Source organism: Hyaena hyaena, unplaced genomic scaffold (genome assembly GCF_003009895.1).
Source record: "Hyaena hyaena isolate Hyena2069 unplaced genomic scaffold, ASM300989v1 scaffold_77, whole genome shotgun sequence".
Classification (NCBI taxonomy): domain Eukaryota; kingdom Metazoa; phylum Chordata; class Mammalia; order Carnivora; family Hyaenidae; genus Hyaena; species Hyaena hyaena.
This window is the reverse complement of record NW_024080708.1, coordinates 165,143-181,954: the sequence shown is the minus strand read 5'-3', so window position 1 is coordinate 181,954 and position 16,812 is coordinate 165,143. Positions and strand designations below refer to the sequence as shown.

At 43.5% G+C, this 16,812-nt stretch overlaps 1 protein-coding gene across 1 annotated transcript in view; it reads right to left on the bottom strand.

Moving 5' to 3' along the window:
* CHRDL1 (chordin like 1) overlaps window positions 1-16,812 on the bottom strand; it is a 126,583-nt gene that overhangs the window by 47,312 nt on the left and 62,459 nt on the right. Inside the window, exon 5 of the mRNA XM_039233487.1 lies at window positions 794-936. Coding sequence (XP_039089418.1) covers window positions 794-936 — 143 coding nt within the window. The remainder of the gene's footprint in view (window positions 1-793; window positions 937-16,812) is intronic.

Here is a 16,812-nt window from a genome sequence, read left to right as displayed (position 1 = left end):
GATTACGTGAAGATATAACTGTTTTACTTTATTCCTAGGGTATATACAGTTCTGACAAGGAATGTCACAGGAATAATCATGTTTTGTTGAGAGAGTTCTCATTGTAGGGTATCAGGGACAAACTGGTTAGGAGAATATATAAGAGATGGGATCCAAGAGATACCCCTGTTTATTTGTGAATTGGACAAGCAAGCCCTAGATGGTGCCACTGGCTCTTCTACCCGTAGCATCCCCAAAGCTTCAAATAGTTGAGTCTTGGGGCACCTGGGTAGCTCAGTTGGTTAAGCATCCGACTTCGGCTCAGGTCATAATCTCACAGTTCGTGAGTTCAAGCCCCGCACTGGGCTCTGTGCTGACAGCTGAGAGCCTAAAGCCTGCCTCGGATTCTGTGTCTCCTTCTCTCTCTGCCCCTCCCCTGCTCACACTCTGTCTCTATCTCTCTCTCAAAAACAAATAAATGTAAAAAAAATAGTTGAGTACATCTGATGAAGGCTTTGCTGGTTTGACTATTATGAAAAGTAGAACAGATGAAGACCATCAGCTCATCTTTGTCCACTTGAAGAGTCATAAAGCTTCAAGACCAGGATATGACTGGGTGTGACTTCTTTAACATAGGACAGGGTCGTTCAGGGTTGATGAAGATCAGAGAGTCTGGATCGACTGGGAGGCTTAGGATTTAAATGCAGTCCATCTTCCCTTCAAACACCTTATGATGTAGGCTCAATGTGAAGGTATAAGGTTGTTGGGGTGTTGGGGTTGGGGCCAGCAGGGACATTAAAATGCTGGGTCTTACCGAACAGCTGCACTGGGTGCATTGATTGGGTTGCCGGTTCTGAAAGAGCCCTTCAGCCACGAACAGCTCACCATGTTGGTAAGTGGTCCCGTTGTATTCACACGACTTGCTGGTCACCTTATTGTTTGCTGGGGGTAAGGAGTCTTCTGGGACAGGGTGGAGAAAAACCACATCAAGTATTGACATCATTGCAAAGAATTTCGTAACTACGAACAGAAGATGGGGCTGTACTGTGTAGAGGGAGTTAAAAGACATGCCGAGGGTGCTTGGGTAGCTCAGTCGGTTACGTGCCCAACTTTGGCTCAGGTCACAATCTCACAGTTAGTAAGTTCGAGCCTCGTGTTGGGCTTTGTGCTGATAGCTCAGAGCCTGGAGCCTGCTTCAGATTCTGTGTCTCCCTATCTCTCTGCCCCTCCCCCACTCACCTTCTCTCTCTCTCTCTCTCTCTCTCTCTCTCTCTCTCTCTCTCTGTGTGTGTGTGTCTCACTCTCTCACTGTTTCTCAAAAATAAACATTAAAAAATTTTAAAAGATAGCTTCTAATTCAGTAGCCGATGAATTTAGATAATATTAAAACGACCAGACAAGAAGAGCAACTGACATGACCACCCCTCTGTTTTTTCATTTGTTGAGCATTTATTGAGCACCTATGATGTGCCAGGCACTGTAATGGGTACTAGAGAGAAATCAGAGAAGGGCAAGGCTCCTGCCTTGATGGAGTTAACAGACCACGCGAATAACGTGTTAACTTGCCCAGAAGGAGGGTGTCCTTTCAGAAGACAAACCATATATTATAACTACCCTGGTAACTTTACCCCCTCACATGTTTTATATCACTTGGTATGTGCTTGTATGTTTGTTCTGGCCTCTGGGGTCCTTGCTTGTTTTTTTTTTAATTGAAGTATAGTTGACACATGAAGTCTCTGCTGATTTTTAATTCTGCCACCAAGATTGCACCCCTCCTCCCACTCTTTTCCACCTGCTAAAATCCTGTCTGATTTTGAAGTCTCAGGAAAAGACTCTTTTTCTCTGCAGACCATTCCCTAACAGCTCCAGCCCATTACCTGGACCTTTCAAGACATGTGATTTCTGAAGCATACAATCTGGGACTTGAATATTACTGTAACTCATATTCCTAAATTATAGTCACCTAGCTAACAATTTATAAAGGGATTTCACACATATTATTACACAGGAGCCTCATAACAACTCTATCAATCAAGTAAGGCAGATCTTGAACTTCATTTTTCATTTGAAGGTAACAAACCTCTGAAGTGGACTTTTCTGAAGTCACTAACAAATCTTAGTGAGTGATGACTCTAAATTCCATCTTTTTTCTATCAACCTATGTACACACACACCAAACAAACCAGATTAAGCTAATCAGTGATGTACAAATTAGCAATAGATACAAACAGAACTGGGAAAGTGCCCTCTGTAGAGTAGTGGAAGAAGAGAAATCAGAGGAGGTGTGTGTTTTGTTAGGGGGAGGCTTAGACAGTTAAACCATCCTTTCTTTCCCATCAGTCAAAAGTATACTGAAGGGGCGACTCGGTGGCTCAGTCGGTTGGGCATTCAATTCTTGAGTTTTGGCTCAGGTCATGATCTCACAGTCGGGCTCTGTGCTGACAGTCCAGAGCCTGCTTGGGATTCTCTCTCTCTGCCCCTCCCCTGCTCATGTTCTCTCTCTCTCTCTCTCTCTCTCTCTCTCTCCCTAGTCTCTCTTTCTCAAAATAAATAAAAGTTTTAAAGATAGAGAAAATTGTATAATGAAAATGAGTTATCTTATGGGTTAATTATACCTCAATACAACTGTTTAAAAACAACAGAATGAAATTGTTCTTAGGATGTAGGTGAAAATGATAAAGGCTAATGGAAAATAATAATAATAATGTAGCTAACATTCACTGAGCCCTAATTAACATACCAGGCACAACGGTGAGTGCTTTTCTATGTATTTTCTCCTTGGCTTTTTTTTTTAGCACAGGGAGGGTGAAAACACTTTTATTTATTTATTTTTTTTACAAATAGTTTATTGTCAAATTAGTTTCCACATAATACTCAGTGCTCATCCCCATAAGTGTCCTCCTCTATGTCTCCTTGGCTTTTACTCATTTTGCTGATGGGGAAACTAAGGCTTAAGAAATTAACTGACTTGCCCCAGGTCACACAACTTGCAAGTGGCAGCACCAAAATCTGAACTGATGTCTGACTGATTCAAGAATCATCCATCCTTGCCACTATCAAGGAGGCCATCAATCACATCAAACCTGGAACAAGGAAGGGACCATTCAACTTAAAAACCAAAACCAATGGAACATGAAGGTTATGTTGTCCCTCTAGAATGTTTTGGCCTAAAATACCTAGAAAACTGATCACACTTACTTTGGCTTCAGTGATTTATGTAACTAACTCAACTTTACACTTTGCTATATAAACTGATCCAGCATCAATTTCTGAATAACTCACTCCTTGGGTGTGAACTACTTATTAATGACCCCGTACAGGATATAAAAGAAGTTCCTTAAGAAGAAGAAGCCTTAGCTCCTAGAAAATGTTTATCTCATACTCGTTGACCCTAAATCCTGGCCCCTGCCCACAAGTGCACACAATCAGACAGCTTTAGCCAGTAGACAGGAATGAAAATCACTGGAGAAAGGACAGGAGCACGGCCTATTCATCCCCCTGGGCTCTAATTATACCAAATCTCTGTATTTTGTGGCGAAGAAAACTGGGATGACCTACAAAATAATATCTACCATGACTCTTACAGGAGTTGACAGATCTTTGGAATACCAAAAGAAGAAAAAGAAGGTTGGAATTATTTTGCCTCAGAAGAATGTGGATTGATCTTTGAATTGGGCCTTCTACCAAGGGATCAACGGGGAGGCAAGTGCAGGGTGAGGTTTTCCAGTCGAAGCATGACCTTGAGAGTCTTTCTTGCAATAGTCTGCATAGCGGCCTGGCATGGAGTCTATTAATCTACTCAACAGGAGATGGGGAGATAGCAAAAGAGAGAAAGACAAAACAGAATCAAAGAAAAAGAAACCAACTATGAGCATGCTTAATGCTAGGTTTACACAATAAATTTATCTTAATAGCTTTTCATTTGCTCTTATTTCATTATTTTAATATCTCTCATGGAGTGGTGGGAGAATTATGAAATTGAGGCTACTGATCCCCCAAAAGATTTGGCCCCTGCCACACAGCTATCTAATAGGAAACCCAACTCAGAAATACAATTTTCCTGTCTCAAACTTTGTATTCTTTTCACAGAGTAGGTATTAAAACTGGTCAGCAGGAAGGATATGAAATTAGTACTTGGAAGAGATATCTGTGCTCTCATGTTTATTGCAGCGTTATTCACAATAGCCAAGATAAGGAAACAGCCTAAGGGTCAATCAAGGAATGGAAAAAGAAATCATGGTATATATACACAACGGAATATTATTCAACCTTAAAAAAGGGATCTTGCCATTTGCAACAAACACTGGATGGACCTGGAGGACACTATGCTAAGTGAAATAATACAGATACGGAGATTTTAAAAAATGGCATGATCTCACTTTTTGTGCAATCTAAAAAATGTCAAATGCATCGAAGCAGAAGGTAGAATTGCAGTTACCAGGGCTTGGGGTTCAGAAAAATGGGGAGATATTGGTCAAAGGGTATAAAGCTGCTGGAGAGCTAATGTACAGCATGATGGCTATAACTAATAATACTGTGTGTATCCCAGAAATTTGCCAAGAGTGCAGATATCAGGTGTTCTCACTACAAAATAAATGTGAACTATGTGAGAAGATGATGTCAATTAGCTGGACCATAGTAATCATTTCAATATGTATATGTATAGCAAATCAACATGTCGTACACCTTAAATATATACATTTTTAATAAAAAAAGAATGTTTTCAAACTGGGAGGCAGGATCACTGAGTCGAAAAATCCCAGCTTAGGTACCCACGCTACAGAACTTTACGGAAGCCACTTTACCCTTTTGGGTCTCAATTTTTCTTTTTTTGTGTGTTTATTTATTTTGAGAGAGAGAGGGAGAGACAGAGACAGAGAGAGCAAGAGAGAAAGAGAATGAGTGGGGGAGAGACAGAGAAAGAGAGGGAGAATCCCAATGGGGATCAATCTCATGACTGTGAGATCATGCTCTGAGCCAAAATCAAGAGTTGGATGTTCAACTGACTGAGCCACCCTGGCACCCCAAGGGGTCTCAGTTTTTCTATCTAAGAATGGGACATATGTAAATATTAAATCACTCTACTGTACACCTGAAACTGATCCAACACTGTATGTTAACCTGTAACTAAAATTTAAAAACTATATTTAAAAAAGCCATCCCCAAAACTTAGTGGATTAAAACCATAAGAACCAATAATAATAATTAATTAAACAGGCATGGACTCAAATGTTAGCTGCACAGTAAAGTGGAACAGCAAGGCCCTTACATTCCTCATTTATAACGCAAAGGAAAGAATGCATTCTCATAAATAAATAAATAAATAAATAAATAAGTTGGAAAAGTGATTTGGAAACTGCAGTTTTATTTAATAAAAATGGGAGGCTGTTTCGTTAAAAAAAAATGGGACATGGGACTTAAATTTCCTCTTGCATCTTTAATACTATTTTTTATTGTGTATTTATTCTTGATTGAGAGAGAGCCAGAGCCAGAGCCAGAGCAGGGGAGGGGCAGAGAGAGAGGGAGACACAGAATCTGAAGCAGGCTCCAGGAGAATCTGAAGCAGGCTCCAGGCTCTGAGCTATCAGCACAGAGCCCGATGGAGGGCCCGATCCCACAAACTGTGAGCTTATGACCTGAGCCGAAGTTGGACACTCAACCAACTGAGCCACCCAGGCGCCCCTTCCCTTGCAACTTCAGAAGGCCAACACAGCATGGAAGGAACCACAGAAAGCAAGGAAGGCCACTTGGTATTCTACCCTCTGCCTTCCTAGATTTTCCAAGAAATACATTTGGTGTTCCTAGCCAAAAACTGGCAGAAAATCTGTCCAAAGCATAGCTGGCCTCACGGCCCTTCAGGGGAGTGCTACTCTGAGGAGGAGTGGGGCAAGAACAACGTGGCGTAAGCAGACTAGCACGAAGCCATCTGACTACAGCTATGCCAGGAACAGGAACTATTTCTTCCACACACACACCACCCCGTTATGGATGGTCTTATATGTAGCAGAACTATGACTTTCGGGGGGGGGGGGCTCAAAAAATACTCCCCTATCCTAAATATCTCTTCCTTCCTTTTCTCTCACTGCTGCCTAAAATGCCATCATTAGAAGCCCATTTCTTTGGAATAACTGGTTGCCTTTTGGCAATCAGATTTTATAATTCCAATACTTCTGGGAGAGGTTACACATTGTCAAGAACGTCTTAGTATGCATAACCTTGCCACAAGTTTGTTTGGCTTTGTTTTGTTTCTCTTCAGAGAAACTGGCAAATCTTACCAAGAAGTCTGTGGTCTTATCCCACTTCCTTTGGTACACCATTCTCTCCTCTCCTGGCACTCGCCTTCTTCCCACCCTCCGGAACCCAAAGTCCTCATGCCGGTTGCTGACTTCTCCACTCTCCCTACCCTCAAATTTCTATTTTCTTAGTGGGCCACTTCTTGGCTCTTCAGAAAGGTCACTTGTACGTCAGGAGACAAATCAGGTCCCAGTGTTATGAGAGAGATGCAAACCTCTCCAGAGCTCCCAGTTGCCAATCTCCTGGACTCAAACCTCTCCCTTCTTTTGCCATTGCTATCATTACTCAGGTTCCTACTTTACCCTCGATGGCTCAGCCTGATGCTAATGTGTCCAGTCTGGTTCTCTGCCATCCTATTGGTCTGCCCCCAGCACATATGCAGACCGTGCTGGAGGTGATGGTGGAGGGGAATTGAGAGATGAAAGTAAAAGCCTTGAACTAAGAGGTTATGTTCCCTACGATCACACACGCACGTGCGCACACACACACCGAATCAGAATCATATAGTCCAAAGGATTTGACCCCAGATTTCAGGAACATGAGAAGGAAAAGGCAAAAGGATGGGGAAAGAAGTCCTGAGATCCAGGGTTTTTCAGCTCTGGATCTCACAGTGATACAAACAAGAAGAATTGAGCCTGCTCTCTGGGATCTGCAACCATGATGTCCAAATCACAGCTTTGGCAGGTCTTTGATTCATGACCTTGAGATGGCTACTTCCATTTCTTTGCACCTCGGCTTCCTCATCGTCAGGATGACTATGTCCTCTACCTTCCCTGGCTGTGAGGTTTAGAGAGGATTTATTTTAAAAAGTTCCAGAGGATCTGATACCTAACAATGTTCACAGTGAGTGGTAAGTGGTGTTGGTATAGAAAGAAAGCACACAGAAGAATGCTATGAAACCTGAAGAACAGAGGGGCAACTGGGTGGCTCAGTTGGTTAAGTGACCACTGCTTGGTTTTGGCTGAGGTCATGATCTCACCATTGGTGAGTTCAAGCCCTGAGTCAGGCTCCACACTGTCAGCATGGAGCCTGCTTAGGATTCTCTCTCTCCTCCCCCGTCTCTGCCCCTCCCAGCTCTCTCTCTCTCTTTCTCTCTCTCCCTCAAAACAAATAAATACTTAAAAAAAAAGAAATAAAGAAATCTAAAAAAACCTTGAAGAACATAGAGAGATTCCTTTCTTTTCATGGATAACTGGACAATTAATTAAATGGTGTTTGCTTTGTGCTTATGTGTACAAGAGGTGCTCTAGGGATAAAGACAGTTAAGAGACTATTTTCCTTTTTTTCCCCTTCTTCACTCAACATATACTTAGGGAGGTCTTTGACTATACGTGGCACAAACAGGTCCTCGACTTTACCTTGACAGTAGTTGATACCATGCTAGGTTAGAGCTACAAAGGTAAATAAGGCATGTTCCCTGACTGCAAGGAGAATCCAGCTCTCCTTAGAGGGGCTGGCACAAAAAGATGTTAAAGGATAACATATTTAAATAACTCATAAAGGTTAAGGCTAGAAGAGAGGTCAGATTATCACAAATAGCCAAACTATGTCAATTGGGAAGGAATATCACCTGCATCGCTAACAATTTTGGTCAGACGTTGGAAGGCATTCCTAGCTGTATTTCCCATTCCAAAATTGAATTTCAAGAGTTTATGTTGGAAAAAAATTCTACTTGAAGGCAAGAGGCTAGACTAGGTGACTATTCTGGGTCTCTTCCAACCAGAAAAAGACAATGCTACGAAACTGGTCACAGAAGCCCAGCTGTCCTCCCACTAGTGGGACAGACCCTAGTCAGGACTCTGTTCCCAATCCTGACCATAATGAGATGGTTCTCTGCCACTGACAGTATCCAGCATCTCTGGGGAAAGTGCGAGTTGTTACGGTGCTTTCTAAAACACACTGTTTTAAAGGGTGTAAATTTTGGCTGGTTCTTAGGCCAAGGCCCAGATGGAAAGAAAGCTGACAGCTAAGGGTGCTTGTGGGAGACCACTTTTGCTCCACCAAGGGATACTGCTGTAGTGAAAGAGGGACAACTGGGTGCTGTATCTTAGTCAGGCTACGTCAGAGCATGCAGCAAAATGCATCCTGACCCGTGGGTGTCTAAAGTCTCCTTCTGAAAAGGAACAGTGCTCAGTCTCTGAGGCCACTTGGGTTCAGGTCAGTTTTTCTTTGGGATGCTCCCTAATGGCGAAGGTACTGCTTCAAATGGGTCTAGTGGCCACACTAGTGATGCCTACCATTTAGATCTCTTCCTTTCCATGCTCCAACTACTCCCACTTCTTCTTGCCCTGGGCCTCTCCAAGTGATGACTTAAATGCACCTGCTTTCCTGTGACAGAGATCTAAGATTTCCAGATCTTCCCCAAACTCTCCTCTTCCATAAAGACTTACTTCTTCTCTGGCCCACCACATTGAGGTCCGGGTAGGGAAGCATAGGACTTACCTCATTAACTCATGCCAAGGTGTCAATGGAAGAGAATGTTTGAAAACAGGTTATTTTTCTAGATAATTAAATTGTTGGCATGGACCTTTGATGCTTTATCCATAATGAAGCTGTACAGCACAAGGCAAGGAGTTTGAACATTTCCAGACCTTAGGGTTTATGTGGTGGAGATTACTGAAAATACAGCCTCCACAATGTGTCCTATTGGGAGGAAAGGCCTGACTTCCGGGTTTTCCATTTGGGTTCAAATTCCAGCCCCGTTATTAATTAGTTACCACTTATTACCTGAGCAAGTCACTTCATGTTCTGAGCCTCAGTTCCACCATCTATAAAATGGAGCTCATAACAGTACCTACTTCATAGGTTGTTGTGAGGGACCAACAAGATAAGACATATAATGTGCTTGGCATAATACCAGGTGCATATTAATGCTTAATAAATGCTGTTATTGTTATGTACTATCAGCTATAAATGACAGGATTTCTGGAAGGCAGAAAGTAGGTTCGTGAGGCATGAGATGTGGGGATGCCTATTCTTTATAGTGCCTGCATTAGACTGAATGTTGGTGTTCTCCTCATCCCACAAATTCATATATTAAAAACCAACATAATGGTATCAGGAGGTGGGACCTCTGCAAAAGACATAAACAGATACTTTTCCAAGGAAGACATCCAGGTGGCCAACAGACACATGAAAAGACTCTCAGCATCAGTCATCATCACGGAAATATAAATGAAAACTACAATGAGAGATCACCTGACACCAGTCAGAATGGCTAAAATTAACCACACAGGAAACAACAGATGTTGGTGAGGATGTGGAGAAAGAGGAACCCTCTTAACACTGTTGGTGGGAACGCAAACTGGTGTAGCCACTCTGGAGAACAGTACGGAGGTTTCTCAAAAAGCTAAAAATAGAACTACCCTACAATCCAGCAATTATACTACTGGGTATTTACTCAAAGGATACTAAAATACTAATTCAAAGAGATATGTGCATGCCAATGTTTAAAGCAGCATTATCAACAGTACTACGGACAATAGCCAAATTATGGAAAGAGTCCAAATGTTCATCGACAGATGAATGGATAAAGAAAATGTGGTATATTGAGAGAGTGGAATATTACTCAGCCATCAAAAAGAATGAAATCTTGCCATTTGCAATAATGTGTATGGAGCTAAAGAGTATAATACTAAGTGAAATACGTCAATCATAGAAAGACAAATGCCATATGATCTCACTCATCTGTGGAATTTAGGAAATAAAACAAATGAGCATAGGAAAAAAGGAGTGAGAGAGGCAAACCAAGAAACAGACTCTTAATGATAGAGAACAATCTGATGATTACCAGAGGGGAGGTCGGTAGGGGGATGGGTTAAATAGGTGATGCGGATTAAGGAGTGCACTTGTGATGAGCACTGGGTGTTGTATGGAAGTGTTGGATCACTAAATTGTACACCTGAAACTAATATTACACTGTATGTTAACTGGAATTTAAATAAAAACTTGAAAAAGAGGAAAAGGAGTTGGGGCCTTTGGGAGGTGATTAGGTCAAGATGGCAGAGCCCTCAGGAATGGGATTAGTGCTCTTATCAAAAGACACAGGAAGGAGATGCTCTCTGCTCTCAGCATGTGAGGAAACAGCCTGAAGGTAGCTGTCTATAAGCCAACAAGTGGAGTCTCACTCTGTTGGCATTCTGATCTTGAACTTCCGAGCCATCACAACTGTGAGAAATAAATATTTGTCCTAGCAAACATGGTATTTTTGTCAATGGTATTTTTGTTCTAGCAGCCCAAGCTAAGGCAATTATTTTCCATTGCCCTGTAGAACTTCTCAATAATTGCCAGATTCTGGGGCTCCTGGATGGCTCACTCGGTGGAACGTTCAGACTCTTGATTTCGGCTCAGCTCATGATCTCACAGTTGAGTGAGTTTGAGCCCCGAATCAGGTTCTGTACTGACCTTGAGGAACTTGCCTGAGATTATCCCTCTTTCTGCCCCTCCCCCCACTCATGCTTGTGCCCTCTCTAAATAAATAAATAAATAAATAGCTGGATTCTGAGTGGTGACTAGAAAGTCACCTCTGAGCCATCGCATTCACTAAGAATCCTTTTATGCTTCTGCTCTTGGCAGACTGGTAGAGCGAACTGTTTCTGCCACAGTGGAACTTCCAAAGATGGCCAGTCCACTCTGTCCCTCAACTCGCTTCCTCTTTGCTCTGCCAGAGTGCCTGACATGGCCCCAGTTTCAAGCATTAGCTAGAAAAAGGGCTTTGTCACTTTGAGAGGTTCAGTACGTTCATAGTAATAAGTACTGAAGACTGGAAAAGCCCCACCACGAAGAGCAAGGCCTTGAGGCAGGGGACATAAATCCATAGCGTGCTACTATTTCACACCCACCTGGGAGGCTGTAATAAAAAAGACAGTAACAACAAGTGCTGGCAAGGATGTGGATAAACCAAAGCCCCTGTACACCGCCAGTGGGGGTGTAAAAATGTAGAATGGTATAGCAATGTAAAATGTAAAAATATTTTTTAAAAATGTGAAACTGTAAAATGGTATAGAGTTTGGCAGTTCCTCAAAGTTAAATATAGAGTTGCCACATGAACCAGTAATTCCACTGCTGGGCATGTATCCAAGAGAAGTTAAGGCAGGGACTCAAACAGGTACAGTACACGAATGTTCATGGCTGCATTATTCAGAGGAGCCAGAAGCCCAAAGGAGAAAATGACCCAAGTGTCCATCAATATAGATAAACGAAAAGCAGTATATCCATACAGTGCGATATTATTCAGTTAGAACAGATGACCCTTGAAAACATTAAGCTAAGGAATAAAGCCAGACACAAAAGGGCACAGAACGTAGGATTCCATTTAGATTAAATATCCAGAATGAGCAAATCCACAGAGGCAGAAAGTAGATCAGTAGGCTCCAGGAGCTGTGGGGAGGGGAGAATGGGGAATTGACTACCAGGGGGTATGAGCCTCCTTTTGGGGGGTGATGAAAATATTCTGGAAGTGGACAGTGGTGGTGGCATCTTGTAATTGCACTAAACTCAACTGAACTGTACACTTCAAAGGAGGAAATGGTGTGTGAATTGTATCTCAATAAAGCTGTTACCAATGAAACAAAATCACTAAACACCCCTACAATGCAGACACAAGGGCTGAGTACCCGAATGGGGCAGGCCTGGACAAAACGAAGGTGCTGTGTAGGGTGACAGGGAGGCATATAACGAAGGGAAAGGTAAATGAAACAGGAAAGGAGAACCCACAGAGGTGTCAGGGGGCTGGAATAGGGAGGTCAGTGGCAAGTCATAATTTTGTCTGGTGCCCTGTGGCCATGCCTTGAGAGGCGGGGTAGGACTGTCAGACAGCTGAGCCAAAGGAAGGGGATGATGCAGGGCTGCATTTTACTCCGTGGAATCTTCAAGAAGACCATGATCAGGCCCACACCAAAAGTAGTGGCCTTTGTACTCACATCCCCAGCCAAACCCCTCAGTAGGGTCCCAGGCCAGGAAATTCGTTTTTTGTTTTTTGTTTTGTTTTGTTTTATACATAGTTTACTGTCAAGCTGGTTTCCAGCAACACTCAGTGCTCATCCCAACAAGTGCCCTCCTCCTGGCCAGGAAATTCTTGCAGCAGGTTCAGGAGATCACTCTGCAGCTCAAGAGACAGAGACACAACACTCTATGTTGTGTGCCGAGTGAGAGGAAAGGTGCCGAGTGAGAGGAAACAGTCATCTGCTGGTCCAGCTGGAGAGGAGAATGGAATAAAGCACTTTCTTGAAAGCTCACACCCCAGTATAATCCTGCCTCTTCCCTCCTCACCCAGAACTCATCTGCAGGCTGTTTTTCATCCCACTTCCCTTAATGTTTCAACTGTTGGCAGTCAGTAGCTGACCCTGCCTGGATATGCCCTCTTGTCAGACAGATGCTGGGAATTACAGCTTGAGGAGAGGGTTTATGCCAGAGGGAAGACCATGTCTCTAGGAAGCAAGCAATGCTGGCAGCCAGGGCACTGGATCTGGGGACAAGGGGAGCACACATGTCCTTGGCTGGGTGGTGCCATTGACTTGCTCCATCAGTCTGCATCCTTGGGCCTACGACTTCTAACGGACTCTCCGTATTTGTGAGTATGTGTAAGTCTTTGTCGGGGAACATCATTAGATTCTACTTCACAGGGATGTAGGGAGGGCAAACAAGATTCTCTATTTTTTGAAAAGGCCTGGGGAGGAAAGAAGCTAGAGCCAACACAACACATTGATTATGATGGTCTCCAGCTTTACCAGGTGCATTCCGCCTGAAGGCACGAAGATGTGTCACTGAGTCGGCTCCAGTGGTCCAGTGTCCAGAACTTACTGCATCTCATGATGGGTCTGCTGACTTGGAAAAGGCTCCTCAGTTTGTGATTTGCTGCCTTTCAGATAGCAATCTTAGTCCTGCAGCGTCAGTCTCCTGCCTGTGGGCGAGTACCCAAGGGCTGAGGTTCTAGGTGTGGAGTAGCCTCATGGTATGGCCCAGCCAGAGTAATGAAGCACATCTCAAAGATACATCCCCTTGGCTAAAGAACACTCTACTTCAGTGGTGCCTGGGTGGCTCAGTCGGTTAAGCGTCCAACTTCGGCTCAAGTCATGATCTCACCATTCATGAGTTTGAGCCCCACGTCGGGCTCTGTGCTGACAGCTCAGAACCTGGAGCCTGCTTCAGACTCTGTGTCTCCCTCTCTCTCTCTCTCTCCCTCTCTCTCACTCTCTCTCAGAAGTAAACATTAAAAAAAAATTAAGAATGCTTTCCTTCGGACCAGCCGGTCTGAAGAGATGCTTCTGCTAGTTGAACACAAAGCCAGGAGCCTGTGGGATTCACCTCAGCAGCACCGGAACTCTGCTGGCAGTTCAGTCCAGTTTCTAGTGCTCCAGGGTCATGCATGCTCAGTTTCTGCTTTCTGTATGCTAAGAGCAGTTACTGGTGACAGCTTCCCATAATCCAATCTTTACAGGGAACCTCTCCATGTTCTGTCCTGTCAAAACGTCTTCCTCCACTTTACTGAACAGCTTAATATCAGCTCCATTATTCAGCTCATGGCCCATTCCAATCTCATTTGGGCCTGGTTTGCATCTGTCCAGAGAGGAGGCCATTTCCAGTTTCCTCTTGGAGATCTACATGGGAAACCCTAGAAGGCTTAGGTAATGAGATTGGAATGTACACCATTATTTAGTGCCAAAGCAAGGACTGAAACTTAATTTTACCAAGAGCTGCAAAACGTGAGGGCTAGTGAAGCCCACTAAAATCCAGTCCAATGACTGGGTAAAAAGAAAACACAAATCTTTCTGTTTTCAGGGGTCATTTTCTGAATCTCAAGCCTTCATCGGGACTCGGGTTATGTAGCCAAACAAAAAGAGCATCTTCTGCAGTGATCTGTTAGGTTATTTCTATGTTACTATCTAATACATTTTAAAATTTGTCTAATTACCCAGTGGTGAGGTAAACTGACTTGTAGTTGAAATGGGAATGTTAAATCAACTATTCTGCATGACACCAGATTGTTAATGACAGGTTGCAAGTGGTTAACACATGTCACTCACTGCCTTCCTCTTCTCTGTAAATAAATTAAGAATGAGTTCTACTATTACTTGGTTAGTTCTAATCCTTTGGGAACTAGGCTTTTTTTCTTTGAAGGTCAATGACCCTTTGAAATGGACAAATTAGTCACTACCCTCAAGCAGCATTTACAGAAACAATGTGAAGCATCTGGCCGAGACAGTGGGGAGTGCAGTCAAGCATTCCTTTGTACTGCCTACACCAGCATTTCCCAAGTCCACTCTGCAGAGCACTACTAGTCCACAAGATGCTCTGTGAAAACAAAAATTCTGTACTTCAAATAAAGTTGGGAAAATATCCATATTCTATGCTCACAAAATTCCTCTCAGCGTGTTAAAGGATATCAGAAGTCCCATAGTAAAGAAAGAAACCTGTTTTTCACTACAACCTTGCAATTTCTCAAACTGATTTTCCTGAACCATAGCACTTCTTTTTCATCTATGTGATAGCTATGACTACCCCAGGAAGATTAATAACTAGGTATTTTGAGGATCTGGAGGTTTGCCATCTCATGAACACTAGGCACTACTGAATTCAGGACCCTGCTCCCCTACCCCTCAGTCACTCAACCTTCTGTTAAGACCTAACATGTTTCTCCTGAGTAGCTGTAGAGCACCTCTTGCATCCCATCCCATCCTCTCCTCTCCTCCCCTCCCCTCCCCTCCCCTCTCCTCTCTTTCCTTTCATTAGCAAGCTCTGTAAAAGAAGAGAAATCGCCCCCTATGAAATACTGGATAGTGCTATTAACTTGAACCATACAGTTTGGCACTTGCAACAACAGCCCAGTGACATCAGACGTGGGGTGGGGGCAATGAAAGAAGTCAAGCCCAGGAAGTTTGGATTTTTCCTGTATAGGAGGAGAAGCCAGTGAAGTGGTTTCGGCAGTGAAGTTATTTGGTGAGATGAATATTTCTTTTTTTTTTTTTTTTTACAAATAGTTTATTGTCAAATTAGTTTCCACATAACACTCAGTGCTCATCCCCACAAGTGCCCTCCTCCATGCCCCTCCCCCCCTCCCCCCCACATCCATCAGTCCTCAGTTTTTGTCAGCATTCAAGAGTCTCTCATGGTTTGCCTCTCTCTCTTTCCCCCACCATTTCCGCCCTTCTTCTCCCCCTTGTTCCTCCGTCAAGTTCCTCCTAATCCTCCTATACGTGCAAACATATGTTATTTGTCCTTCTCTGCCTGACTTATTTCGCTTAGCATAACACCCTCAAGGTCCATCCATGTTGCTACACATGGCCAGATTTCATTCTTTCTCATTGCCATGTAGTATTCCATGGTATAGATAAACCACATCTTCTTGATCCATTCATCTGTTGAGGGACACTTAGGCTCTTCTGCAAGACTGGTCTAGGACAACCGGAGGAAACCATGGGGTTGGAGTCAGGACCTGTCAGGAGGCTGGAGAAAGAACCTATTGCTATCATATTACATGCTAACGGAAGAAAACAGGCACTCAGCACTTGAGGATTAATTGAGAAAACGTATCCCCAAACACGCATTTTGTTGTGTTTGGAAAAGTGTTAGTGGCAGGCTTTAGAGAGTGGTCCCTGGAGGCCACTGGCAGAGGCAGAGGGAAGGAGGTGGCAGACGAAGGTTCCAGGCTGCTTAGAGCAGTCAGAGTGCTGTTAGGAAAAGTCAGTCCACCTCTTCCTGGAGACCAAATGAGGCGGCTTGTCTGCCTTGTCCTGGAACTACCAGAGGACAAGAGGAAGTATGGCACTTCCCTTCTAAGGAGACCCTTCAAGTATGGAAGCCAAAGTCCCTGCTGAGCAAACGGTAACACACGTAAGTCTATACAATACAGAGAATGAAAAGCGAGTTTTTAGGGAAACTGCATGCAAAAAATTACACCACTGATTGCCATGGGATGGCGAGTATTCCTCAGGAAATGGAGGCATGAGCAATAGTTACAGTATGGGCCCCCTCCTCATTTCCGAGTGAAGTGATTATGGGCAACCATGATTGTAGGGGTCAGAGATTAGGCAAGAAAATAAAGTCTGCTGTCATCTTTGGATTTACCAGGACTGGAGATGCAAATACAAGGTTCAGTCATTGCTTTGGGCCCGTCATTCTCAAAAGGAGAGGGTCCCTTAATTCTCACCATGACCAGGGTCTCTGATGGGAGCAGTTTCAAGGTTCACGCCTTGGCCCATCCCAAACTGGGAACCGCTGAGCATAATGACAGATGTCACTAATGGGAGTGTGGCATGTGCAGACATTTCAGAGACCAGGAACGAATCTGAGAGCCACAATTCTGATAATTACAGTGATACGATCAGTATCATTAGTAGCTGCTAGTTACTGACTCGTGCCTATGATGAGCAGGCTTTGTGTTCGGCACCGTATCTGTGTGTCCATTACTCCTGTTCTCCCGGATGCCACCCCATGAGGTAGGTATTGTTATTATCTTCCTTACAGATGAGAAAGCTAAGGTTAGAACATGGTTAGACTGGGGGTGCCTGGGTGGCTCAGTAGCTTAAGCGTTCAACTCTT